The following is a 27816-nucleotide window of genomic DNA, read 5'->3' as shown; positions in this document are numbered from 1 at the left end:
TAGAGGCATTTAGGTGTTTTATTAAAAATTTACAGAAATGAACACACTCCAGCAACCCCGGGTATGCAGGTGTCCTAGGTTAAAAAAATATACAAAATCCCAAGCCCTCATAGAAAGGGCAGCAGCAAGCTCACTCAAAACCCTCACTTCCTTTGAACAGTGGTGAAAGCGGGCATCTGAATGGGCTGGATTGAATGGACTGGCTGAAAAACGGGCTTCTTCCGCATGTCAGAGAGTGTTTTCACAGAGGGGAGAAGCTGGTTTCTCTTGATGATCTGCAACGCCAGCTGAGTGTTACCTGCAATGCAAAAATAAAAAGAGTTGTAAGAGCTTTGTATGACTTTTCAGCTCCTTTGCGTCAACAGTGATGCCTAAGCCCTGGCATCATTTCCTTGCTAGACCATGTACAAAAGCAAGCTTCCTATTCACTGAAGGACACAGCCATTAAAAACACTAACAGAAGTAAATCTGGACTCCTAGGACTCGATTCCACCTCTGCTCAGCTGAAGACATCAAGCTTTAATCTCGGAGCTGGAAGGTGCCAGAGCCCCTGCTGAACTCCTGGAGGCACCTCTTCTCACTCCCACAGCTAGGGCAGAGAGGTTCTCTCACACAGAATGCCCTCACAACGTCACACTAAGGAACAGGAATGCAAGTGTTAAGAATATATGTAAAATCTGTTTTTAAAAGGAAAAAAAAACATGTTTGTTTTTTTTTTTTTTCCCCAATTGTATGCATGGCCCATCAACTAAATATCTATGTACTTGGAAAAGGAGCTCTTTGTTAAAAATTAAGCCTATATAATTGTAGGAGGAAACCTGTTAAGTTCTGAAAAGCACATTTTTCCTCTTACCAAATATTTTACTTTCATTAATGTTTTAGTTTCAGAAGAGAAGTGGCTTTTTCTTGCCATTCTTAGGACAAAACACAGCTTTAGCCCCTTTGGTACTCTCTTCTGTTCTGTGCTTCTTTGTTGCACAAAGAAGTGTTTCTAAATTGGAATTTTGGAAATATCTTTGCAAGGAAAACTTAATTTCAGAATAAAAAAAGTCACGGCCTCTGCTTCCCTGTAATGAAAGGAAAATGAGTATGCTGATTCAATCTGCTCACACTGCAGAATCCAAGTACAAGTTTTCCTATTTTGTAGGGGTTTTTTTTGTTTTTTTTTTTTTTTTTAAGGTTCACTGCATTTTCATTAAAAGAATGGGTTTTGGAAGAGTTACCAATAGTACAAGCTTTGCGTCATAGAGTACTTGCTGCACAGCCTTTGACGTAGCTTCTTTGGGAACTTGGATTTGAGTTTTCTTTTACTGTAAAACCTTTAAAGCTCTCTTATAGTATAAACCTCATCACAGGTTTTACTGGGCCTATTCAAGACTGCTGATTTCTGGACAAAGTATGGGAGATTTCAGCTCAGAAGACGCATGTTTAGAACGTCAGGTGTTCACTGCAGTCCTGCTCTTATACACGTGTGCTTTACAGGTTTAACAGCAGGAATTGCCAGCCAACTAAGATAAACTGCCTTCTATCAAAACAGTTAACTACAACGAAGTTATAAAACTCCCACGCATTTGCAAGTAATTGCTCCATGGAAATGAGGGTACAGACACATAGATCCATGGCAGTGTAAGAACGGAGATAGGGCCTAAAGGGTGTCCTTCAAAATGCTGGCACAACTCTAAAGATCAGGAAAGATGACAACTGTTCTTCCCCATGCATCCCAAAGCTAGATTGACAGAACATTTCACAACTTTACAAATGTGTTCTAATCCTTTCCCTGTGTTATTTGTGAACTCCAGGGAAAGACCTAAGGTATTATAAATACCAAACATTACACTCAACATTACATATTCATTCTATGTATTAAATCAGCATTTTAATATTGGAAGAAGAGTAATATTTACCATTCTGTAGTTCAAGATATACAGCCAGCAGAATAGCCTCTGGAGGGATCTCTTTGGGGTGGATCAATGAAGCAGCCTTATGGAAAAAGAAGGTGAGAGGGGAGAAAGAGTGCTTAAGAGAAGTATCCAGCTCAAAAAATGCCTCTTGACAAGACCATTAACATCATCTTAGCTGACAAAACCACATAACAATCTGTAGGGCAAGATTTTTCAAACTAATACACACAGTTAGATTCATGCATGCAAGGAGAGATTGAAAGACTGTCTGCCTTGCAAGATTGTTTCACACTAATTAGCAGCACCATCTGCTGTATGCTTATGTCAATACGAGTCTGTCATTCTTGGGCCAATTGACTGCGATTTCCTGCTGAGATGATGGGTAAAGGTAACCTCCATTGCTCCGAAGTTCAGAATACGAAGTTAACAAGGATCATCACAAGCAAATATGTACGTTTTTTCATCTATGAAGTCAGTGATGCTGTTTTCTGTATTAGCTCCAGATCTGACTTCCCTACTCTTGATCTCCTGCACGCCAGGTACATGCCCTTGATTTCCTTTGGCTTGCAGCTAAGTCCCTGTGCTCCAGCTGAGATGTGTCCGAAGCTGAGAGCCTTTGGAACAACACAGCCCTGCAGAACTGCCTCCAGCAGGCCCCAGACAAGTCTCTGCTTTCTGCCTCACCAGCTTCTCTGTCGGGAGTCATGCCAAGTACCAGACTGCTGCTCCTTCCCTTCGGTTCAAACAGAAGGGCTCCCTGAAACTTCACTGGGAAAGGGAGGAGAATATAACAAGGTGAAAGTGAGCTACCAGGCCCTTCAAAGGAAAATGCTATTTTTCTCCTTATCCTTTGCCTTCCCTCTTCCCAGGTCACTGGATATCAGCATCATGTTGGTGTATGGTTTGGTACTGCAGGGCAAAGCCCAGCCATGAGCAGCAAGAAACATGACAAATAATAAAGAATTTGTCCCTACCTCTGAAACTTACTGTTTTCAATTATTTATCAAATGTGAACACTCGATAATCCTAGTACAAGGATGACTCCTGTGATGACAGTAAGACTGAACCCTGAAATTTTATCTTTTTCTATAAGGGCCCAATCCAGAAGGCACGAAAAATGCATATTTGTCTCTATACATTTGTAGAAGTAAATTGTGTTTGAGATCAACCCATTTCCTGAGAAAGAGAGGACGGATCTGCACAAAACATGAGACGCTAACAGGACTGATTCCTGATCAGAAAGAGGTGCAAGATAATCATTTGCTACAGGGCTACCTGGCAGTGGTACCTGGTATCTGCATCCTTCTACAAGAAGCAGATGGTGGAGATGCTCCCCGAGGAGAAACCAATTATTCAACAAGCTAAAATACGGGCTGGTCCAGCCATCCACTGGACCTGCTCAAGAGAAAATGGTCTACACAGTTCAAATTCAGCATCCAGTAGTAACTTGTGTCTGTTCTACTGAAAGAAGGGGAGTGAGCAGCCCCCAACCGACCTGATCTTACCAGGAGACCAGGCAGGCAAGAACCAGATGTCCAGCAGATTGTAGCTGTTCTCTCAGCCCTAAATTTCACAGCTTAGATGGTGAGTTAACTGATCAAAGACAAGGAAATGCAAGGCCCTAAAGAACCTTCTCCTGTAGGATATAACAATTACTACTGGACTGTTAAAAAATTAGAAAAATGGCTTCCTAGTCATCTTCCACTGTTTTGACACAATCTAAAAGAAATCCTTAAAAATAGTACTGAACTATTTACAAGTAGTAACTTTGGAATTCCTTCATGTTACAAATAGAGGTTGGTTCATTAAGACAGAACAGAGCTGCCATCTCAGCAAAGCCCACATATAAATGTTGAGCTGTGAAATCACCAGGATTTGCTGTGATCTACCTGGCACTTTGAAGGACATACATTTGTCCCTAGAGCTGCCTTCAGATTTGTTTTTCATACCTGATGGAGACACTTTCGAGCTTTGTCATATTCACTCCTCAAGCAGTAAGCACTTCCGAGGTTGAACAACATCATTGTTCGTGCAGATGTGACCGAACTGGGATAGCACTGGGGGGTCTGCTTGCCAGCTGCAATTGAAGAAAATATTTTTTTAAAACCTTTATTCAGAGCTGCCCAAATAAGTTCCCGTACTCTGCTGAATATGCTGGCTGGTACTTACAAGATTCCATTGCCTCATTCTCTCCTTTGTCAGACCCTACAAAGTAAAAACAGACACAAAGATATCATTTTCTGTGAGCTTTTTTTTAAAGCTCATTTTAAAAAAATTATAGTTACAGGTCAACAGATACAAATTTGCTTCTTCCTTCACGGTCTGACATTGCAGAGGGAGAACATATCAGTTTGCTTTCTAAATTTAAGCTACACGTTCCCATAGTTAATGTTTTGTTTCCCTAAGAACTTTTCGATTTGCAAGTAGGAACAATGAAGTGTAAACTGCAGTCATCTGACTGAAATCAGAGCTGCTGTAGTCTTAATTATGCAGGTGGGCTCTTGAAGTATTTTTGTCACAGACTACACACTCCCAACTGGAAGCACTGCAAGATACAGATTACATTCTCCCTGCTCCTATCTCTTACACAAGCCCTGGCTTAGAGATTAAAAAAATGGAGGAGAAACTACGAAGCAGAAGTTAACAGAAGGAATTTTACAACATTATGCTTACCACTACAATATACGGTTCTATTTATATTACAGAATTAGACATGCCAAAGGAAGGACGGGCATGCAAAAAGACAAAACAAAATCAAAGCAGGAACTAAAGCCTGGAGGAACAGACCAACCCCAAACAATCTTGCATCTTAAAACAAGTGATCCTAATCGTCATCATATTTATACACAATGTTACAGCAAGAAAGCAGCCGAGAACACGACCAGTTCTAATCAAGTGTGGATTCACTAACCTTGATCCTGTTCGTTTGAAGAGATCCCGAGGGAAACATCAGTGACGTTCTCAGGGTTCAAGTGAGTGATGGCATCAGATATTCTGTCTAGAGAGATGAGAGCTTCTGCTGCATACAAATGCCCAAGAAACCTACAAGAGAAAAGGGTCAGGTACAAATGTCAGCATAACAACCCCCAAAATTCACTGTTCTTACACAAGACAAAATTAATTCAGTTTTTAACTTCAGCACATGACAATGACTGCTTAATACACACGCATGAAGTAAGCTTGCTTGCGTAATTCCCCTTTCTGACATCTGCTTTTTACACCCCAGTGTTCCAAAAAATTCTGTACATGAGTAATGCCAACTAATTCATGCACAGGAACAGCCATTCTAGACAGACAGTACTCAGTATGGCTTCATCTCGAAGAATTAAAAAACAGAAATGGTTACAAAAACTCCCCCATAATATCGATACACCTAAAATTTGAGGTGTTAAAGTGACTTCACATTCAATAAAAAGTTAAACTAATTCTGTAAAATACCTTGAATTTCTTGCATTACATAGCAGTAACACTGCCTTTAGAAAATTATGTGTTACCTGGCAAATCCTCTAAAATCTTGCTTTTATAAAGATTGCACAAAAAGATGAGCTTCTACTGTAGTTTGAAGCATGGGAGCCAGAGACGTTAATTGACGCGGACAATTTTAGCGAATGCTGCCAGCATCCATAAACACAAGTTAGCTTGCTCTCTGCTTGTACTTTACCAGTTTTGCCAAATGTCATTAGTACCGTAATAGCCTTGTGTATATTTTATTCAATTCCTGTCATACACAGGAACTCAATGCACAAACAAGGTCAGAAGGACGGGGCCAGAGCTCCCTTTTTTTGGATTTGCAGAGGCGTATCAGAATTGGTGAGCACAAACAGAAAGAGGTTTGTGCATCTTTCCAAAAAGATAAAAGCCAAGTTAGAACTGAAGAACAGAAATTAAAGAATGGAAATTCTATGAGCAACAGCAAGATGTGAAGTGACAATCCTGCACATCCAAGGTCTGGTGCCCTGCTGTTTGAGCAAACCCACCCCTCTGAGGTGGTAGTTTGCTAAGTGAGTTTTCAGCTGCATGCTGGCTCGGGCAGTTGTCTGCACCTAGCTGCTTACTCCTGCCCCCTGTGCTGTGCCAACACAAGTAGGTGCTGCCCACAGTGAGCCAGGACAGAGATCTGACAGTCCTGCACTGAAGGGGAACTGCAGCTGAAGATCAACAAAGAGCAACAAGAGCAGCAATCGGTTCTGAATTACACTGAATTCACACAAACAAGGGGACTCACGTTCCTGCGTGTCAATGAACATTTAGTCAGAGCTTCAATAAGAACAGGAGCACGCCAAGCAATTCTTTGCATCAGATACAGAATGGGCAAGCAGCTACAGACATGGGAAGCTTCAACTCAGAACTCTCCAGCAAAAAGCAGGGCTGAGAAAGAAGAAACGGTCATGTCAGACTTACTTAAGAGACCCTGACAGCTTTGGTTGCTGAAGGAGTTTATCTGCGTGATTCAGTGCCATGAGGTTATCACCCAAAGCCAGAGCCACGTAAGCACTACAGGCAAGTATTGAGCACCTGGAGAGAAAAAAAAAGGCAGAAAAAAAGGAGGGAACCAATATGTTAAACAGAAAATTCTGGGATTTCAAATGCAGCTGTAAATTTTATCCTTTATCTGGATTTGCTGAACATTTGTTAAAGACATTTAACATTTCTTAGAGTATAAAAAGAAGCAGGAACAAACAGAACAGTTTGTAATCTTTAAAATGATTCTGATCCTACTATGAATAACTTCTGTTTTCATACTACATTTCAGACATTATTTATATAGGATAAAAGCAATAAAGAAACTTCATATACAACACAAACAGTTTAAGATATTAACTGCTCATACACAAATGTTTAAGTACATATAAAATTTAACAGCCATACAGCATCCATACATTCCGTTCTTACTTGAAGTTATTTCACATTCAAGGAAAAATATTTGGAATTACTAAGATATAGTCATACCCCCAAAAATAACACAGTACCATTTTGAAGTTTTGACCATTAATAACTGATGGACCTCACCACACATGACATTTTTCTCATGGACTTTTCCACCCTCTTTTTATTCTTTAAAACCTGGGTTTTCATTCACATTTCTCTGCCCTCCCCCTCTTCCTGCAACAACGGGTAACAGATTTCTGTAACTCCCAATCCTATAAATCACCTTGAACTACAGCTGCCTTGTTGCAGTCAATTAAGTTGTAACAATATTTCACTCTTCTATTTTACAACATTTGTACACAAGGAGACCAAACCGTAGGGAGTTTTGTTGTTTCCAGTTCTGTGTTACGCTGAGGGTTGTAATCCTCTGCCAAGAGCCTGATCTGCTATGTGGCATTTTTGTTGCTGTCACAGACTTTGATGGGTTTCCAAAAACACAAAAATCTCTGACAGCTCTTGTAAGGCAATCTGAATGACTCATTTTCCATCTTCACACAAGAACCCCACGTCAGCATGCCAGCATTAAGCCAAGCTTGCCAGTTGGTAATAACTCCCCTCCATGTCCCTGCCCCAGCCTGGTGAGTGCAGGCCCCCTCGTCCTCCCTGGGGGCACAAACCTGGGCCTGCTTTGCCTTGCTGTGAGCACGGACTCCTTTCTCCTCCGGGGAAGGGAGAGGGGATCCTCTTAGCGAGGTCTCACGTTGGGAGAGATGCAAGCAGAGCCTTCGACTCTCCTGCCAGGAGGTGGGCTATTACCCCGCCAACCTTCTGGCAACTGTCAAGCCCACTTTGAGTCCAGCAGTAAGTCATGTAATTCACGGCAGGGCCTGGGGTGCCTTTATTCCCAGTTCCCAGGAGGCATGCTCTTTAATTATGCACAAGCAGGATAAGAAACCTCGCCAGTGTTTCCCCCCTACCCCCCACTTCCTCTTTACCATGCCCAGATGTCACATCAAATCTGAGCACATACAAAAGCTTTCAAGAAAGAGAGGAAAGCTTCCCCCGGCTCAAGTCCCCGACCAAAAATATTTCTGAAAGGTTGTGGCTGTGGGGAGGGGAAGGGAAATGGGGGGGGGGGGGGAAAAATCCCTGAAATAATGGCCTGCTTCTAACCAGCTTCTTTTCTTCTAGACCTCAAGGAAGAGCAACTTCTCAACGAGCAGAGATGCTAAATACCTTTACACACGAGTCAAGGCCTGCAGAGTTGGGTGCTCCTACCCTGTAAGTCAATACAAGCCTTCTGTTCACCACAGCATTTTAAAACTGTTTTTTGCTTTTTGAAAGCATAAATGCAAACAACAGGCATGCTCCGGTCACACAGCAGATGGGTCCGACTAGATGGAAACCTATTCCTCTGCCCGAAGGATTCAGGGCCTGTTAAGCCCTTCAAGACCTCAAAGAGATCCTTCAGCAGAAGTCCTCTGAAGAAAACATCCACGTTTTCCTCCGTGCAACGCTTGGATTCATTGTTGAACCAGCCAAACCAAACGCTCAGGAGATCTGACAGCTAATCAGAGCAGAAGAATTGCACCACAAGGGAAAAGCCAAACTAGTTTTTCACCCCGGTCAGGATTCTGACAAAACTCCGCAGGTCGTCTTTAAGCACTGGAGACTTCCAGCATTACTGAGCCCCTCCGTTCCCTAAATAAAACTGCCTTTGCACTAGGAAAAAGAAAAATGTTTTTTTAAACTGCCAGATTATGTCAAACAACCTCCTGGGTAGGTTTAGGCAACGAGATTTGTCAGCCCACACTGACTGAGGGGTTGTACAACCTAACCTATGTGCTCAGTGTAGCTCATTCCACTGGAAAAAAGGCTAACCAGGGCAAATCCACTCCTTCAAAACTTACCATGAAGGCATAAGAATGGCTTCTCTAAAACAGTTGGAGAGCATCGCTAACCTGAAAAGTCTGTCCAACTAATTTGCACACAAGTAGCAAACAATACGCCCAACACTTAAGCTTGGTTTAGAGTCCATTTTTAATTTTTAAGAGTCATTTAGGGGCACAGTCAGTCATTTTAAACTCGTATTAGGATGTTCAACTGTACAAAATCATAAAAAAAATCCCAAACATTTAAATTCTCCATGTTGATACCAGAAGCAATGGAGACTTCTCAGTCCAGTGATTGTCAGCAAGGGGAAAAATTATTCTACTCCTCAGAATAATCCTTGCCATTTCAGTATCTCTTTTAATGTTCCCTGACTGGACATGGATTTTAACTTTCTCACTTAGCTCCTCAGTGAGCAAGCCAACAGTAATACGTTAACATTTGAGCCTGCCATGTTTCCATAGCCATCTGCAGAAACCTAGGAATGGTTTTAGCAGTTACACTCTAAGGATGTCCAGTCTCATGGATTTAACCAGCAGTCAAAGCAAGTATTGAAAAAGAAAAAAGATCAATGCTTTTCCTTTCTCTACATGACATTCTTTACCAGAAGCAGCATAGTTCTTGCTAAACTGGTAGGTTTTTCCTGACAGGCTGTCAGGTTTCATCAGTAGATAACAGCTGATTGTGAAAGAAAAGACTATGCAGTTAAGAAAACCACGATGTGACACCGTGTGATTTTGACATGTGGCAACCACATTTTCAAGTCAGGAGAGGGAAAAAAAACAAAATCACACCACACCACTGTTTTTAATCCACTGCCTTCTATTTCAAGGAGTATCCTCTTGCATCACTACAGAATAAATAATCAAGGTCTCAGTAATGTCTCCTCACAGACTACTGCTAAATTGCCTTTAAACAAATACAAGTAGATTTGCTATACACAAGGCAGCAAAGTAAAGGTTACAGTGGTCATTATAAACCGCAGGTTACCTGGGGTTAGGCTGGAACAAAGTGTTACTCACGAGTTTAAGTGGGAAATTACTGTATGCTTTGTCCATAATGGAAACTTACAACAGATTTCTTTTTTAAGAGGTGGTGCAAGCTTTATACTAAGAGATTCTCAGTGGGCTAGCAACCACCTGAACAATGCCATTAACATTTCAGTATATGATGATCTAATTGGGGAAATATAAAGAGATTTCAGACAACACAATACTCATTTGGACAATTTATTGTGTTTGGTAGTCTATGTTTCTCCAAATAAGTATTTCAAAGATCTTTGGGAATACAAAAACACTGCAGTCAAGTTTTATTCATGTTCTTCCATGGTAAGGAAGTCAAATGCCAGGACAAAGGCAACATTTCCTTCTATTCTGCGCAAACTATGGATTTGTTTCATGTGGGAAGGCTACCTGCTGAAAGGGATTTTTCTGTTTTGCCATCAGTTCATTGTCACCCAGGACAGAAGGAATTTTATATAACATGCAGTAACAGTTTAAACTGTGAAAAGAAACTACATGACAAAATGGTTGTTTGCACTACAATACCAAGAAATTTAAGGCTTCAAACAACAATCAAGTTGCAGCACAAATTGTCTATCACACTGGGAACAGTGGAAGCATTTACATATTAGTAGCCTGCTACAAAAGCAAAGCCAAGTACACTAGCTTAGGCTTCTTTTGTCTAATTAGCCCTGTAACCTGTTGTCAGGCTCGCATTTGTCTTAAATCTATTTTCAATTGTTTCTACAGTATTGCAGCAATCAAAGAAAAAAAGAGCTGTGAAAAGTCCAGAGAAGACTAGGTTATCTGAACTGAAAATTATGCAATATTATAGATGATAAAATCTAGATTATAAAATAAGACCTGGCCAAATAATGTTGAATCAATTCTAGGAAGATAAAAACTCCAAACTGCAGATACTTGTGCAAATATTTAGTGCAAGATTCCTTGCTCTCTTTAAGTATCTCTTCCAAAATGCAAAGTCAAAACTGAGACAAAGAATCCATGAGATCTGACAAGCCAAGAATCATCTCACAGTAATTCATTATCACTCAGAGAAAAGCTTTATTTAGAACCAAAACATCTGAAAAGGTGTAAAAGCAACCTAACAGCTACCATCACTTACTATTCAGTAACTGGGATAGTATTAAAAGTATTCCTAGGGTATTTATTACTTTAAAAGCCAAGTCACATATGAAAAAGTGATAATAGTAAGTTAATTAAAAATAAAAAGGTTTTAGTCTAAGCCATGGTTGGGAGAAGGCAGAAAGTGAATAAACTAAGGGGAAGGGTGGATTATTAAAGGTTTCATCCCTAGTCCAGATGAGAAGAAAAAAAAAAAAAACAAACAAACAGCAACACCCCACCCCTACATCCTATCTCTTCTCCCCACACACACCAAAATAAAACTTAAACCCTACTCTAGAAATGGCCTTTGAAATCCTGTCTTATATGTTACAGTAAAGGAAATAAAGTTACCAACAGGATTATTTAAATAGATTTTAATTATTTCTTCAATTAAATGCATAGTTTTGTTTAATATCTTACCTAATTCCACAAAAAAAAAGTCAGCTTTTGATTCAGCTTCTTTAAGAGCACCACTCTGACTTGAAAGCAGTATAGCTGCTTTTACCACTTTGATTTTTTGTTCCACTCAGCAAGAATTTGCCATTGAAGAATGTAATATTGTGGGCTGACTTCACAAACCAGCCTTACCAAATCTTTAAAAGGTAAAGGTACTATACTGTAATTTTCCCCTCTTCTGCTAGTCAGAAGAGCCATTGTCAGATTTTTAGCTTTGTCATTTATAGATCTGGATTTTTTGGTTTTACCAGATATTTAATGGCAAGCCTATAATAGTGGGATCAAACGCAAACGTAACTATAATCTGATTTGAAATTCTGCAGAGTTTCTACTTGTTGTGACTCAAAGCCTTGAGGAAAGGAAGCATGTGCATGTAAACAAAATAGTCATCCTTATATCAACAACTACAATGCTATACTGCAAGTGCCACACCATTAAAAAATGAAAAAGCTAGCAATGACCCCAGAATCACAGCACAGATTAAGAGGGGTCTCATTTAGTTGTGAATATTCTTTGTTATTTACTTGCCTTAAATTTTCTAATTCCTGTTTCTTCAAAGGCGAAGAAGGTGGAGCTGCAATGAATTTATCCCCTTCATGACTTTTATTGCTAGAATAAAACCAGTATATTAATTAGAAGGAGTAACTGCAAATAATTTAAGATCTCAGCATAACAAGCATTGATATTTATTCACTTCATTTTAAAGGACTGCAAAAATTCTATAGCCTAAAAAAAAAACAGGAAAATGAAGCTATGTAAAAATTGAGGCAAATGCTGCTATCAAATAGTTAGGATAAGGAAAAATGGGGGCATATACTGGGAAAGATTTGACTGACACACCAAACAACACATGTCACTTTCCACAGCCTTGAGTTATTTTTGAAGTTCCTTGTAGTACAAGAACTTTAAGCTCTGGAGATGCAGAACTTACTGCATTTGTAACCTTCTCCTTCAACCAGTAAGAAAAGCAGTAAACTAGCTGCTGTCCTAGACACCTCTGTGATTAGTTACATACATATTCTATAAAGAAAAAACCCACAAAGTACATCTTCCATTAGATTTCTAGCTACCCTTTATTTTTATTATGTCAAAATACACCCCTTAAAAAAACAACAACACTATCTTAAAATTAGGCTTGGGGTTTGTTTGGGGGCCAAATATTCACTCTATTTTTAAACATAGGCAATTTCACTCCCCAGTAAGCTGATAGACAACCTCCTTCCAGAATAAAAAATGGAAAGAGAAGGTTAACAGTGGCACCTTGGCAGAGAGATGGTTTATGAACAGATCAAACAATCTGAATTGAAAATGAGTTCCAGCCATTTAACAAGCGGAGCTTTTTCCACTGAAGTACAGTTTCGTGTCTGTTACAAACAGGTAAGATAATTCCAAATTAGACCTTCAAACAACAGCACTGAAGGGAACTTGACACTGTTGTAGTGAAGGTACTTCATGTGACGCCTTTGCTAAAGATAGATTGTAAAAATACCTGTAACCACTGAAAATATTCACAGATGTATTGTGAATGAGAGGAATCTGCCCAATAGCCAGCCTGTTCAATTAGTGGGATTTGCTTCAAAATTATCCTGTTCAATTAGTGTGATTTTCTTCAAATGCCTTATATCTTTTACTGCTCTCTCAGAGGGTCCCTTGTCAGAGGGAACAAATCCTTTTAGAACCTTTCAGAACGTGACACACAAATGCAAGAAGAGCCTGGAGATTTTGAAATTAGCAGGGACCACTGAGAGACATGAGGGATTCTTTTTTATTCTTTAAGTGGAAGAAGCATCTGCTTTCAAAAGCAGAAGGTAGTAAGGGATTTTCCTGTCCAGAGCATGCTTTTATTTCCTTACTTCTACAAGGAAAAGGCAAAGAAAAAGCACAAAAAGTAGGTCTTGTCTGAGTTAGGGCCACCATTTTATTTTCATTGCTGCTCCCCAATGGGCCCTGTGAGCTTAAGTCAGAGGAGCTTCATTTCAATGGGCTGCATAAAGCTTAACAGGTAAGTTAGCTCAAGTTTTATATTCAAAAAATATTGAAATATTAAAATTAATTAAATTCAAGGTGTAATTCAAAATTCTGATTACCTGCAAGCTTCACTGCTTTCACTGTTTTCTGCATTTCCACCTAGCTGATTACTAGTTTTAGAGCCATTTTCTTGCTTTGACTCCTGCTGGTCTTCTGGAAGTAACAGCAAGGCATTTCTTAGACAAATCGCTGCAAATTCCATGCTGGCTACAGGTATTGCTGAAGACTGCCCATCACTGAAAGAGACACAGAAGACAGCTGGTGAGTACCAATCCTACTAAATTTAAAAGGAAAAGCAGAGCTCCAGAAAGACCTGGATGCAGAGCAAATTTTATTTATGAAGATAAATACACCCTGATATTCTTATGTATGGAAAGTATACCATGACATCCAAATAGCATAGGCAGGTTCAACTACGTGGCAATTACAAGAAGTTCTCTTGTTTTGATTGAATTCACTACTTAAAGTCTTATGACAGAGGAACTAGATTCCACCTGTAATTTTTTAGAGTGGATTACCAAAAATATATATTTTAAAGTGAGAAAAAGACAAATTTAGCTAACTGGAAATGCAAATTTCAGAAAAATCAATTTTAAGTTTTAATGACTCTTAATTACAACAAATACACAATTAAGCCCTCTGCTGGCCATAACAGAGGAGACATCCAAATGATGTTTAAGCAGGACTCGAGCATTTTAAACACACCTCTTTTCACTACATGAGTAATTCCAAAATGAACACACAATTATTCCATGAAAGTTTAAGAGTCCTGATGAACAAACACGTACCCCTAAAAAACCTATGATAAAATAAAGACCCACGGAAAGCATACTTACTTATAAACAACATTCTGTATTGACTGGGACGCCAGGACTATCTTACGGTGGTAGCCTTGACCTACTATAGATTGCACAATTCCCTTTTTGCTTGGAAGACCTTTAGTCTCTTGTTCTGAAGTCTAAAAAAGAAGGGAAAAAAGAAAGAAAAGGAGGACTAAGATATTATGGCTGTTGAATGAGAGCTTTGCAAAATACGTGAAAACTGGAAGAATTCAAACCCAACTATAATGCAAGAATAGTTTGTTTTTTTTCCCACCCCATATGGGTACAGTTTTAAATTTAAGTACCATGAAGATTCAGATACTTTCTATTGCCTTTGTGTTGCAGAGGGATTTAACTGCACAGTGTTTTCACAGATTAGTTCTGACAGCTTGTCTGATAGCCTACTGACCTAGTTTCTCCTCTGTTTTGAAAGCAGAAGAACAATGAATTAAGTCGCATTAGAAGAATTGCTAGGATATCAAAAAAATCATACGATCAGCCAAATAACATCAGAATTGTCACTATGATTTGCCATCTTCTCACCCTGATTACACAGCATTCAAAATGCTCTCAAACTGTTCCATGGGGAGCACAACGCTGCACTACAACATATGCAAAGTTACATTGAATTAACTTGTTAAACAGATTTTGGTGTATGCAGATATTCTGGAGATCAACTGAATTTAACACACTAATTATAAGTCCCAAGAATCAACTCCACACCACACTTATTTTAAAAGAATAAACAGAAAGAAAACAACTCTAAGCCAACTTTGTTGGTAAGTAGAATTAGTGACAAAGAATTGCAGTTGTAAGGAAAACTTATGCTAGTAAATAGGTGTCACTTTTCAGAAAAAGTTATCAGAATCCAAAGAAAAATATTTTATGGTAAATGCCATTATCACGTTAATAGTAACTTGAAAACAAATATTAAAAAGATGCAGTGAGGGAATCATCTGTCTATAGCTTATAAACTACAATACTAAAGCAAGTAAAAATCTGCTTCAGTAAATTAATTTTCTGTAGGATGTTCAGGGCATAAATATGAATCCAGAGCCAGACATCAAGGTATATTGTAAATTGAGCTACAAGGTCAAATTAAATTTGTTTAACCATTGGTTTTAAGGCCTCACTTGTCATGTTGCAAATCTTGTAATTTAAGAACACTTCCCTTTTGTCTTTAAATATTAACAGCACCCAAAGTTAACTTCTACCTCATAAGATTACAAATTTGGGAAATGTCAAGCTGCTTTTGTTACCCAAATTCATGCTCCCTGATACACCATACAATGTTACAGCTGTAGGAGGAAGAACATTAAGCTCCAGGTGCCTAACACGATCTAATGCTTTAGTTGGTCTACAGTAAGTGAAGAAGTTACCCATAACTTTCTTCCCTTGTCCCGAACTGCTAATCACTGTTCTTGTAAACAGGTTCCTAGCTTTTTTTTTTTTTTTTTTTTAAACCAAAGGCATTTTGGACCCAACGCTCTCTAAACTTCGATGTTGCATCTGCGAAACGGGGGCACAAGTAAATCTACAAAACTGCTGCGAATAGCTTTGCAAAGTTTCTGAAAGAATCACAGAATGGCTCAGGTTGGAAGGGGTCTCAAAGTTCAATTCCTCTGTTCACAAAGACAGAACGTATTTCATAACCACAACCAAACATAAGGAATTTGCAAAGCCACTTACCCCCTTGTTGGCAGCAATGCAGCATTCAGCTATCCTCAGCCAAAGGCGAGGGTTTGAGTGATAAACCTGGACTGCCTCAATCAGGCATTCGAAGGCAGCTAAAGGCCTCCCGATATGCAGGAGCTGAATTCCGCAGTTGTAGAGCAACTCATACCGTTTGTTGGTCAGCAGCGTACACATGGGCCTCCCTGAAAATTTTTTACCTGCAGAAAAAGATACGTAATATTGGATGTGCAGCTCAGGAGAGCTGATACCGTGGACCTCTTGTAGCAGGGGACAAGAGAAAAAAGTAGGAGGGAAGCTGTGAGAAACACCCAAAAAATCAAAACAAAAACAAACAACAAAAATCACTCTAATTAGAGAATTCACTAGCCTCCCTCTGTAATCAAAGCAAGAAAACTTTATAGTATTTATTTTCTATCTACTGTTAGCAGGACCACAAGTAATGTACCAGTCTTTACTGATGCATATCGTGTCACAGAAACTTTGACTATCAGTCAGGGAGATCTGACAAAACCAAAGACCAAAAACAAGATAGAAATAATTGCCCTAGCCCCATGGCATGCCAAAGAAAACAAGAAAAAGGAACATTTCAAAAGAGATGGAACAGGAATTTTGTTGGCAATTAATGAAAGCTTTTACTTTCTTCATTCGCCCATCCCTTTTCCACCACCCATTTTCATCTCTTGCAAGTCTTACCTGGATCTGAACTACCTGTTCCTAGCTGCGCACATGCATTATCATTTTCCTGTAAGGCTTTTTTGAAGTAAAAAATTCCTAAATTGTGCTTTCCCATTGCAAAGTGGATGCAGCCAAGATTGTTCCAGAACATGCACCTTAAGCATTCACCTGAAAGAAGAGCGAAGGAGTACTTTCATAAACTGAAAAACATCACTGAACCCACAAAGCACTTTCACCACTCATTGGTTAGCATTATAACGGTAGTTTATTAAATATGTTCTTCAGCAAGATGTTCAAGGATTATGCAGTTATGTCCCTGTCTCAGGTATTTTAATAATCTGCATTTCTGTATATCATTCTATTTCTCTGGGAAAGTTCACCTAAACTGACCTACAAGGAAGAAACCAGAGAGCTTCAGATCTTATGCACCACGTTTCAGGACACCCAGGTATAAAGCCAATTTGACAGACTGCAAGTTGAAGTAAGTTTATCTGATTTTTTTCAGTGCTTAGTGTGTATAAACATTTCTATTTTTTTTTTTTTCTAACAGATGGCTCTTGTAAAAAGGAAATTCTTTAATGACGTTATCTACCTACATTTTACAAAACAAACAAACATGTTAAGCTAACCTTACAAGCAGGAAATGCGCTCTCCTTCCTAAATAGATCATGTTGACATAACACTGTAAGAAGCTCCTTCTACACAATAAAGGACAGAAAAATAAACTTTTGACTTATCTGCTGGTAACTGAAGCTTTACAGTGTTACTATTGTTTAAAAAGAAAAAAAAAAAAAAAAAAAAAAAGAAAAACCCACACCACTACAAATCAAAACAGTGAAAACCCAGATGATTTCCAAACAAACAAATTAACCTGACATTATTTTAACCATAATTTTGGGAGACTTAAGTGAACATTCCACTGTTGCTTACACAAAATAGTCATTTTAAAATATACCTATATTTTTAACAAAATGCTGAACTATAGAAAAGACTTTAAGCATAAGAATTGCCAAAAAGTAAGTTACAGCAAATGCCAAAGTCTCAAAATTTAATGCCAGAATAAGCATTACTGCAAATATTTTGAATGTTTTTCTAAATTATGAAACTTATCTGCAAATACAGAATTTTCTTGAAAACTTTATAGTCCTATGATAAACCCAGGGCCAATTCTGCAACTTCTATCATCTAATTGCAACCTGTGCAACAACATTACATATGTAACTTCTTGTGCTAAAAGGACTTTTAAGAGAACTATCACAAAAAAAGCATTGAACCAAATGGAAGTAAAGATATTTAGTAGCTTTACGCTACATATTTTTTGAAGCCCTCACTCTCTATTAATACAAGACAGCTTTCTCTCCAGATTTTTTAATAGATGACATCTAAAAATCTCAAACATACTTAAGTAAATTGGTATACATTGTGTGTACACATACAATGTATATGTTTTTATTATACAAATAACTTTAAGAGCATACAAATACTTTCTGTGCACATGTACACATACATACTTTCTAGATATAAAAGTAACTTGAAATGGCATTTGACTGAAGTCAAACCTTAACACTTCATGAAACATTTGAGTTTTCCCCATGATAAGTACCATAACTGCTATAATTTCATCTTTGGGTATAACCTAAAAATCTCATTTCTAGATCTAGAACATTGCCTTTTGTTTCACGTTTTGATCTACAGAACTGAATATAAGCCTTGCAAATATCACATTTACACCTTCAAAAATCCTTAGATACATAATACATGATGCACAGATATGTAATCCACTGACTAAATGAACATTTGATTAAAACCACAACAGCGTTAAGTGCAGAAGTGCAACAATATAGTTGAAAACATACCTAGGATATAAACCCATGACATTTAGAGCCTGCCTCTAAGTAATTTATTAATATGCTTAAAATTAATATCAACAAGTAGCCCTATTCGTACCACACATTTAAGTACTTGCAGGATGAAGGTTTTTTATTTTACCTGTTTTCATGAAGCCTGGATGTTCAGCAATGTTTGCACTGTTTAAAAGTTTGACTGCTTTACGGTAATTGCCCCTCAAATATTCAAAATTACTCTTAAGAAAGAGAGAAGGAGCTGACTGTGAAGGAGAAAACAATAGTTAATTATCTCATTTTATAATTTCTACTTCTAGTGTTAAATCACTCCACACTCAGCTTGCCCCCTGCTGCCATTTTAAGGATACTTAGGCCCTACTGATTTCATGAAGTAGCATTTCTTTGTTAAACACTTACCTCTGCTGAACTATAAATCTATATAGATTTTGTTGTTACTGCTCTAAAACCAAATATTATGCTACAGAACTCTGTCATTGCAATGGCCAAGTGCAGAGAATCTCCCTTTTAAGAGGATCTTTCTCCAACCTGTCTTCTAGTACACTCCTCCCCATGCTTCCCTCCCTGCGGAGTTCAACAACTTCCTCCTGGGCTGTGATTTTCCTGGTCTGCCACAGACATCATGATGCAGAAAGATTTCTGTCAAACTAGCAGCTGTTGAGACTGGCAACAAAAGGGAAGTGCTCTCCTCCTACTCCCTGCTCCTCAGTTAATGTAGAATATATCTGGGATGTTGGACGTAATTCTGAGTTGAGAACTCCTACGTAAAAAAAGAAACTGCTTTCTAGCAAGAGATAAGCCTCCAAAAAACTTCATCAAATATAAAAAACAAGACACTGAGTAACCCAAAATTAATCTGTTATTAAGGAACTGAAATCAGTGACATCAGAAGACTTTATTTCCCAAAGCATTTATAGTAAACTAACACTTGTTTTGCATTGCTTAAATTATAAACCAAACTTGACCTGTTTATTATATAGCTTCACTTCTTTTCCTGTCATTAAAAATAAACAGCAATTTTCTGCACAACTGAAAACAATGTAAATAAGAAAATCCTACATTAATTACACTTACAGAAATGATCATACAAGCCCAAATGACAATATACATTATTATTTCAGACATCCATTCTCAAGAACATCTTCCTTGTAAAACAAGTTAGTAAATTCAGCTTTAAAAGAGGGGACAGACCTAGATTGCAGAAACAAGAACTTTAAGAATACTTACGTTTCCAGCTGTATTCATAACAGACTTGATCTCCCTTTTGCATGCTTTTAGTGACTTCATCTGGATATAGGCTCTCACCTTATACTGTTAAAACATTAAATTTGTAAATTAAAAAGAGTAACTTATACAGGCTTGGAAGATGAACCATAGCTAGAGATCTGTTACAAAACATTCTACATACATTTTAAAAATAGGCAAGAAAAAGTTGCTCAAAAAGCCCTTCCAAGGAAGAAATTCTATTCAGAGTACCAGCAAGTTTATAGGCTTTGTATTTACAAGAAGCAGAACTGTGTTTTGTTCAATGGTCATCAGCAACTCTATATTCAAATGCTGAGATACTAGCAGTTAAAATGAGACTGACTAAAGTAACCGAGCTTTTTAATTCCAGATATTTACCTGCTCGACTGACAATACCAGGAAGCAAAAGATGACAGAGAAGCATTTTGTTTCTTCACGTATTTTTCCACAGAACAGTACCATGAAAAAAAGCCTTAGCTGTTTTAGACTGTTTTATCAGCAAACTGATAAAAAAAATCAACAGAGCTAACTACAGTTTAACAAAGATATGATAAAGATGCAGGATCTGACATTGGGATTTTTTAGGTTGTCAGTTTCTCCTGTACATGTATCTTAGTAAAGGAGAGTTAGATAAACCTATTCTTTTCTTTTACAAGATGAAATTCAAGGATAGCATCACAATTCATGCTGAACTGGATTTTATGCAGGTGGTACTCAATTTTAAGAAAGACTGAACTGATACTCTTGTATAAATCACACGTAGACACCTACCTGATGTATCTTAGATTTAGCAACTTCTATTAAAGCTCCACTTTCAGCTTTTTGATTAGAGGAGTCTTTATTAGTATTATTCCCTGACTGTGTCAAATGAAAAAAAAAAAAAGAAATCATTAATAGTATTCACTTTTAACATTCAGTCTACAGATTCCTTCTTCAGCTATTTTTAATCACTTATGAGGAAGAAAAATAGTTATTTAATGATAATTAAAAAAAACATATCCCACTAAATATTGTGACTTGAGCTTTGTGATCAAAATCCAAGAATGACCACGCCAGCCTATGAAGCACGTAGTTCCATGTTAACAGTAGTGTTAGGCCGCTATGGCATTGAGATCTTTCAAGAATTCTCCTACTCAGGAGGATGATATGCACATTCTAGGTTCTCTCTTTCATATTATCTCCAACAGAATTATTGCATACTTTAAAATAAATGCAAGTATGACATCAATGGGAAAAGGCAAAAAAGTGTCCTCTTTTCACTTCTAAGCCATCATTCATTCTATTATCTTTTCTAAAAGACACACACCAAAGATTTTGTTTGAAATTATACCTAATACTTTCAGGAACTATATCAAACAGATGCTTGATTTCACACATGATGACACACAGTTTCAATTCCTCTGATATTGATTTTCCTTTCAAACTCAGGGGTCTCACATGGTCATAATCCAAGACACATAAGAAAAACTAAGTATATTTGACACCGAAGACAACTGTCTTGCTATTGCAAGTCTCTGACTTCAGAGATGTCTCTTAGCTCCTTAGCAGTAAGAGAAAAGGGTGGAATGGAAGGAATATGCAACTGCTGTACACACTTAATATGTGTACATTGTCTGAAGTTACAGATGTTCTAACAGTTCCAAAATTCTGAACTACTTTAAAAGACTAATTTTTGATTCAGTAAAAACATGCCTCTGATAAAGAGGCAGCAGCATTCATATGATTTTAAGCTTACCTCGTTTTTTCCATTCTTGCTGTTATTATTGCCCTGTGAAATCATTTTTTCCAGAACAGCAAGCAGATGCAAGGCTTTCTCAGCTTGGTAAGTTAGCAGGTACAAGTCCACAAGCAAGAAGCACACAGCTTGTGCAAACTTCTCTTCTGTATAAAGCAAAGAAGCAGAAGTGACTTTACAATTGTGTAAGAAAAAAAAACAAAGCAGACTCCTACATACCATGGATAAGTACATAAACACAAAAAACGAATTAATTCAAATGATGTTAGTATGGAAGCAGAGACTATGGCTTAACATGTACTTAGACTTTGAGAATTGGTGTAAGTTAATCAGCACCAAAGATCCAATGTCTAAACAGATGGAGCCATGTGCCTACACAGAATCCCATAGGACTTAAGAGGATTCCATACAAATACATCTCTGCATTTCTGGCTTCACTGAGTAGTTCCCAATAGGTAACCCAAGAACTGGGAGGCATTGAAAGAGAAGCACTAACACTTACTAGATTTATTGAGACCCACACACAACACATGCTTCTGACTTGTCACTTCATAAATACCTCTTAAAGTTGTCAAATATCCACTTCAGTTTCACTATTATTTGTCTGCTAAATATCTCTGAAATACCTTCCACATCCCAAACTCAAATGTTGTCCTTGATTTAAATAAAGCATATTCTTCATTCCTAAGCCTATCATTTTTTTCCTTTTTTTTTTTTAATAAGGCAGTTACAAATCACTTTTCTGGTAACTACAGAAAGATCATTTACTCGTTCTTGTTACTGCGTGAAGAAAACTCTTCTGTCTACACACCGAAAGGCTCTATAAACTGGTACAGCTTCTCTCCAACTGATATAGCTTCAGTGTACTGACGCAGATGGTACAAAATAACAGCTTGATTGTAATAAAGCATACTATTTTCAACATCATCTAAACCATCCATTTCTTCAACAGCAGAGTGAACCTGTAAAAAAAAAAAGTTTCATCAAACTTTCCATATTTACGATTTTAAAGTGTCAAATATTTTACAAAAAGAATCCAAAGGTATTAATTCATCTGAAGAGAGGTCAGAGTTATAAGCTAATAAACTTCACTGTTGTTCAACACATATGCAGTGAAAGATTTATATTGAAATAGAAAACCTTCAGCTGAGTAGTAAAGTAACATTTCAGCTTTTTATGTTATATGAGAGTAGTTAGACTTTCAGGCTAAGAAATCATCTATTCTAAGAACATAGCAGTTCTTTCTACAGTTAACCTCTGGAACGCTTAAGGTCCAAATCAATTTCAACAGTAACTGAAAACTATAAAAGCAGTGTCTTAAATGATTAAAGAGACTCAAAGGTTTTAAAGTAACTTTACTTTTCTATTCATTTATCAAATCAAGGGGAGAAGGGGCAGAACTTTTCTTTCTATTTCAATAGTGAAGATCCCATCACCATTAATAGTACTCAAATGTCACCTTTCACATCAATACGTTTGCATTACCTGGTTCTTCAGCTGGTTAAGGGTTTGCCTCAAATTGTCTGTTGTAGTCTGGTTACTTTTACAGAACTCCGCAACAGCAGTATTCAGTGTTATTTTGTAGTCATCTTTGTTTATGTCTTGAAGGGTATTTAGGTGTTGCAAACAAGCATCATAATTTCCAGCCTAGAAATGGCACATATCAGAAAGGTATTAGAAGATATTAACTTGTTAGTTTGGACTTTGTAAGCTTTAATGAAAGTATCCTCTGCATAAGTCTACAAATGCAGTATTTCCTTTATCTACAGGGAGTGAACTAAAGCTAAAAAGCCACACACATAATTCATTTTTATTCAGATTAATAGGTATGAGAAGCAAGGCAAAAAGCTGAGGTTGTAAGAAAACCTGAAAAAAAATGTAGAGGAAGACAATGGATTAGTTAACATAGATGTTTCTATGAAAATCATTATTCTGATACTTCATCATAGTAAGTTTTGAGATTATTTACTCTGTTTTCTTAATCTTTCCCCATCATGTGTGCATTGAACAGCTGCAGCTGTTTATCTAAGTCTTAGCACATCCTTTTTACATTCATTCCAGATGAAGTGAGGAAAATTATGATTTAGCCTGTTGAAGTCTGCTTAAGACAGGCTGGCAAAAGAGGGGCAAGTCACTTTCCCAGGACAGGTTTACATGTATATACGTATACATTTTAGCTGTTGAATGAAGTATTCAAACATTTGGGGACCTACACATGCTTAAGTGAAACCACGACCCAAGCGTAACGCTCCTGAGATGTGATTTAATGAAGACATCCCTTTCTTTGACCCCAGGAATAGGCAAATTATTTTTAAGGGCTTCAGAAACACATAACCTATTTCAGTTTTAGTCTTTTCTGTATTTTAAGTCTCCTTTGGGCAGTAAGAATTTAGTCACATTGAGTGGTGAAAGAACTCCAGAGTCTTTCAACTAAGTCAAACCTAAGTAGCTCTTTGCTTTCTAAAGTTTGACTCATATACATAAATGATCACCTTCACCTCTTCCAGATCAGGTTTACTTCCCATCTGGGCAGTCAGATACACAGAATCATTTCCAGCTCTGTCAACATTTCACAATCCAAAACTGTCTTTTGAGTACCACCACCACTCTCCACTGACATTTTCTCCTGCTTTTCTAAGTGCTGTTACAGTGAGCTGCTTCTGTGCACCTAACTCACTCTGCTGAGGGCACCTCCACTGCAGAGAAACCCTCCCTGGTCCTTCAGGAGAAACCCAGCCTTTTGTTCTTCCCAAAAAAGCAGCCATTCTGCAGCTATTCTTAAAAGAGAAGCGCCCTGTCCTGTCCCTTCAATCTACTAGGACAGCACAGTTACACAATTTGTGGCGACATGTAGCAGGATATTGACACAAAGTATTCCCACAACTCTGTATCAACACCTTGGACTTCCTATTGCAAAGATACATAAACATAGGGATTTACAGCTCAACTGCTGGCAGGCTCTGTGAGTGAGACAGCCACCTCCCAAGGGTTTTCTTCACTTGTTCTCACTCAGAGCTCCTCTTCAACAAGAGCTGCTTTCACTTCACAGCCACAACGCTTCTAAACATGCTTTGACTCTGAACACCTTGAACCCTTAAATGCTCAGCTTATTTTGTGGTGTTTTTTCTCTTGTCCTTTTACTCTACTCCATTAGTTAGGATCTAGAATATAACATACATGTGTTTTATAGTAATTCTCTCAAGACAGAAATTACAAGTGCAACATGATAACATAGCATGCAAGACAGTCCACAAGGATACCTATAGCAATCACTTTACAAAGCAAAACTGACAAATAAGGCACATTATTAATTCTGCTCCCATCTGTCACCTCCTCAGAGCATCACACTTACAGAGCTTACAAAGCTCTCAAAGCAAGGGAAAGATCATGAGATAAACAAGGTGCATTGGACCAGGATAAGACTAAAGCTGAAGCTGTCAACAGATCAGAAGTATTTTAGGTATCTGTGGGTAAGCTGGAAAACAGGCAACCCTTTCCTATACCTTCAGTTCTCAGGATCAAATGTCAAACAGCAAAAAAGTATTGAAAAAGAAAAATTGAACAAGAAACTCAAGACATCAGCTGTAGTCAGTTTAAGGACAAACTACATGAACTTGATGTAGCAAAAAAGAAAAAAAAGGAAAAAATAAAAGTAGTAACGAGTAAAACACACAATCAGGAATTTCAAAAAGCAGTATTTAACTTTTTACCTGAAATCTATTTAACGTATCCAAAAGTTTAGCAGTTATGTGGTAAGTTAGAAGGATGGGTTTGACTTTGTCTTACCAGAAAAGCTTGTAGTGCACTGCTCGACAGCTCCTTCTCCTGATCAGTAATCCCTGAAGTACCTGCTCCTTCATGTTTCTCAGTACCTTGATCTGTAAAGTGGACAGATGATTACAAAAAAGTCTGTATATGTGATAAAAGCTATTCAGCCTACAAATATTGTTTCTGCTGGTTCTCAAGATCCACCTGCCAGCAGGAATAACACTCCATATAACTGCAGCTCTCTGTCCCAACTTCACTAAAACATCTCCAGTTATCCAACAATCCCAACTACGTTACCGTGCTCTCAGTCGATAACCAAAGTCCCGCAAGCTAACTTGATATGCACACATTTTAGATTTATCTTAAAAGCTGCAATCACACACTAGAAATAGACTTTATTTACATAAAAATCTGTAGGGAAGATCAAATGCTATCCAGTGATTACACAGCAAGATGCCATAAGGAAATGTTGCCTATAAGCTGCCTCAGTCCTGATCTCGCAGGTCTTTCAGTGACCCATCTCTCTTCTAAGGTGAGCAGCCATGGTTTAATTTGCATCTTTCTCACACTTCTTTCCCCAGCACCTTCTCCAGTTCTATTTATCTTTTCCAGGTTAAAACAAGAAGAACAGCGTGTAGAATTTATGATGGTGGCCCCTCTGAGCACTTACACAGTCATAGAATAAGGTTTTCATTTTAATGGTCTTCAATTCATTTTAAATAAAATTTCTAATGTGTTTTTTACTTGTTGGGCACTGTTGAGCTTACTGGTCGGGAAGGAATCTCGCTGAACTCTTTTGACATCATGTAATGAAGAGTTCAGTGAAGTTGCACTGAACTACAGCACAGATGTTCCATGTTAGAGCAGCTGAAAATAACAGCCAGTCCCTGCCTTTTACTGAACATAAACTACTGGAGGAAAAAAAAAAAAACAGTCACCACACCAGACTCGCTTGTATCTGGAAGCAGTAGTTCTAGAAATACTTCCTACGTTTCAGCACGAGTTAAATCACTTAATGTTTTTGAAGCATAGACTATAAACATCCAGGGTAGGAATAAAACAGAGTTAATAATCGATTCATGGTTTGTGCTTGTTGCTGGGAGGACAGCAAGATCCCTTCCATCACCCCACACAACAATACACTTCCACATGAACCATAGCCTTCATCCTGCATCAAGACGCCAGAGAAGATGAGATACTAAAACCCCAACAATCTTTCACCAGCTAGTTACAAAGCAAACACCGTGATTTAGACAAACTTTGGGGTTCAGCAATTTCAGCACTCAGGAGGGATGGCTCCTTAGGGTGTTACAGAACCGTACACACCTGCTACAAAATCAACTGCACATCATGCAGTTACCGATGCCACTTGTGCTGCCTCTTCCTTAGAGGGGAGAGGCAGAACAGAAAAAAAAAAGAAAGTCAGAAAAGCCCAGAAAACTTTTGGGATGCCCTGGTTTACCCACAGCCAAAGAGAAAAGGAACAAGAAGCACTTCTCCTCAAGCTAAACATCTAAAGATCTAAATCCTTATGGCTGGACAGCTGAACAAAAACCTGTCGCCTTTCAAGGACAGCGGTGAATAAACAAACAGGTTTTGCCTCCAACTTTTGTGCTAACAGACATGTTATCTGCTTTACTTGCTCAGCAGGCCTTCAAGATTATGCTAGTGCAAGTAAAGACAACGCAAAGACTTGAGAAGCCAGAAGCTTTGAAGTTGATGAGGCTCGGTCTAGTCAAGAGGTTCCTTGTGTTCCTTGTTCACCTCTCAGGAGCGCCATCCAAACCAGTGTTGCCCATTGGTACCACCCTATAAAAGCTCATCAAGCAAAGCACTGCCAGTGATAGCGGGCTTACGGAGGCCTGAGTCCTGAACTGAAATGTCTCAAGTGAAAGATAAACCAAGACTGGTAGCTGCCTAACAGAAAGTGGCACTTAGTGCTTTAAATGCTGCTTGGTGCACCTCCTAGGGAAAAATCAGGACGGGTCTACAAACACGTCTTATCATGCCTCTAAATCTGATCATATGTTTAAAAATAAAAATAAAAAGTCCTGTGAGGAGCGGCTGAGGGAGCTGGGCTTGTTCAGCCTGGAGAAGAGGAGGCTCAGGGGCGACCTTATCGCTCTCTATAGGTACCTCAAGGGAGGCTGTAGCGAGGTGGGGGTTGGCCTGTTCTCCCACGTGCCTGGTGACAGGACGAGGGGGAATGGGTTTAAGTTGAGCCAGGGGAGTTCTAGGTTAGATGTTAGGAAGAACTTCTTCACTGAAAGGGTTGTGAGGCACTGGAACAGGCTGCCCAGGGAAGTGGTGGAGTCACCATCCCTGGAAGTCTTTAAAAGACGTTTAGATGTAGAGCTTAGGGATATGGTTTAGTGGGGACTGCTAGCGTTAGGTCAGAGGTTGGGCTGCTCAAGGAGCCCGTCGTGTTACCCCAGCCCGGCTCCACCAGAGCCATTTTCCCTCAGAGCTGGGGCACGGCACCGAACCCTCCCCCCCCCGCCCGGCCCCTGCCCCCTCAGCCACCCGCGGAAGGACACCTTCCGCCCTCTGCCATACACCGCGCCGACCGTATCCCTCCGCCGCGGAACGGCCCGGGCTCCCCCCGCACCCGCTCACCCGCGGCCTTGTCCGCCGCCATCCCCGCCGCCGCCGTGCGGGCCGAGGCGGGTTACCGGGCCGGGGCTGCCGAGGATGCTCCCGGTCCTCGCCGGGCTCCGCGCCGCTCTCCGGGACTACTTTCCG

At 38.8% G+C, this 27816-nt stretch overlaps 1 protein-coding gene across 2 annotated transcripts; it reads right to left on the bottom strand.

The window, feature by feature from the left end:
- CNOT10 (CCR4-NOT transcription complex subunit 10) lies at positions 1-27816 on the bottom strand. Of its 2 annotated transcripts, XM_032182799.1 has the most exons (19): positions 27691-27816; positions 25093-25184; positions 22792-22953; positions 22118-22268; positions 21307-21452; positions 20343-20429; positions 19554-19637; positions 18454-18571; positions 16483-16632; positions 15784-15986; positions 14110-14231; positions 13333-13509; positions 11774-11854; positions 6303-6416; positions 4813-4943; positions 4071-4106; positions 3851-3978; positions 1905-1980; positions 1-298 (listed from the first exon to the last, which is right to left on the bottom strand). In XM_032182799.1, the coding sequence occupies exons 1-19, from the start codon at positions 27710-27712 to the stop codon at positions 144-146; spliced, it is 2235 nt and encodes a 744-aa protein (XP_032038690.1). In that variant the 5' UTR covers positions 27713-27816; the 3' UTR covers positions 1-143. The 2 variants fall into 2 exon arrangements, with proteins under 2 accessions (XP_032038690.1, XP_032038691.1); XM_032182800.1 differs by lacking the exon at positions 20343-20429.

The sequence above is a fragment of the Aythya fuligula genome, chromosome 2 (genome assembly GCF_009819795.1).
Source record: "Aythya fuligula isolate bAytFul2 chromosome 2, bAytFul2.pri, whole genome shotgun sequence".
In the NCBI taxonomy this organism is placed as follows: Eukaryota; Metazoa; Chordata; class Aves; order Anseriformes; family Anatidae; genus Aythya; species Aythya fuligula.
This window is presented reverse-complemented; position numbering and strand designations above follow the sequence as displayed.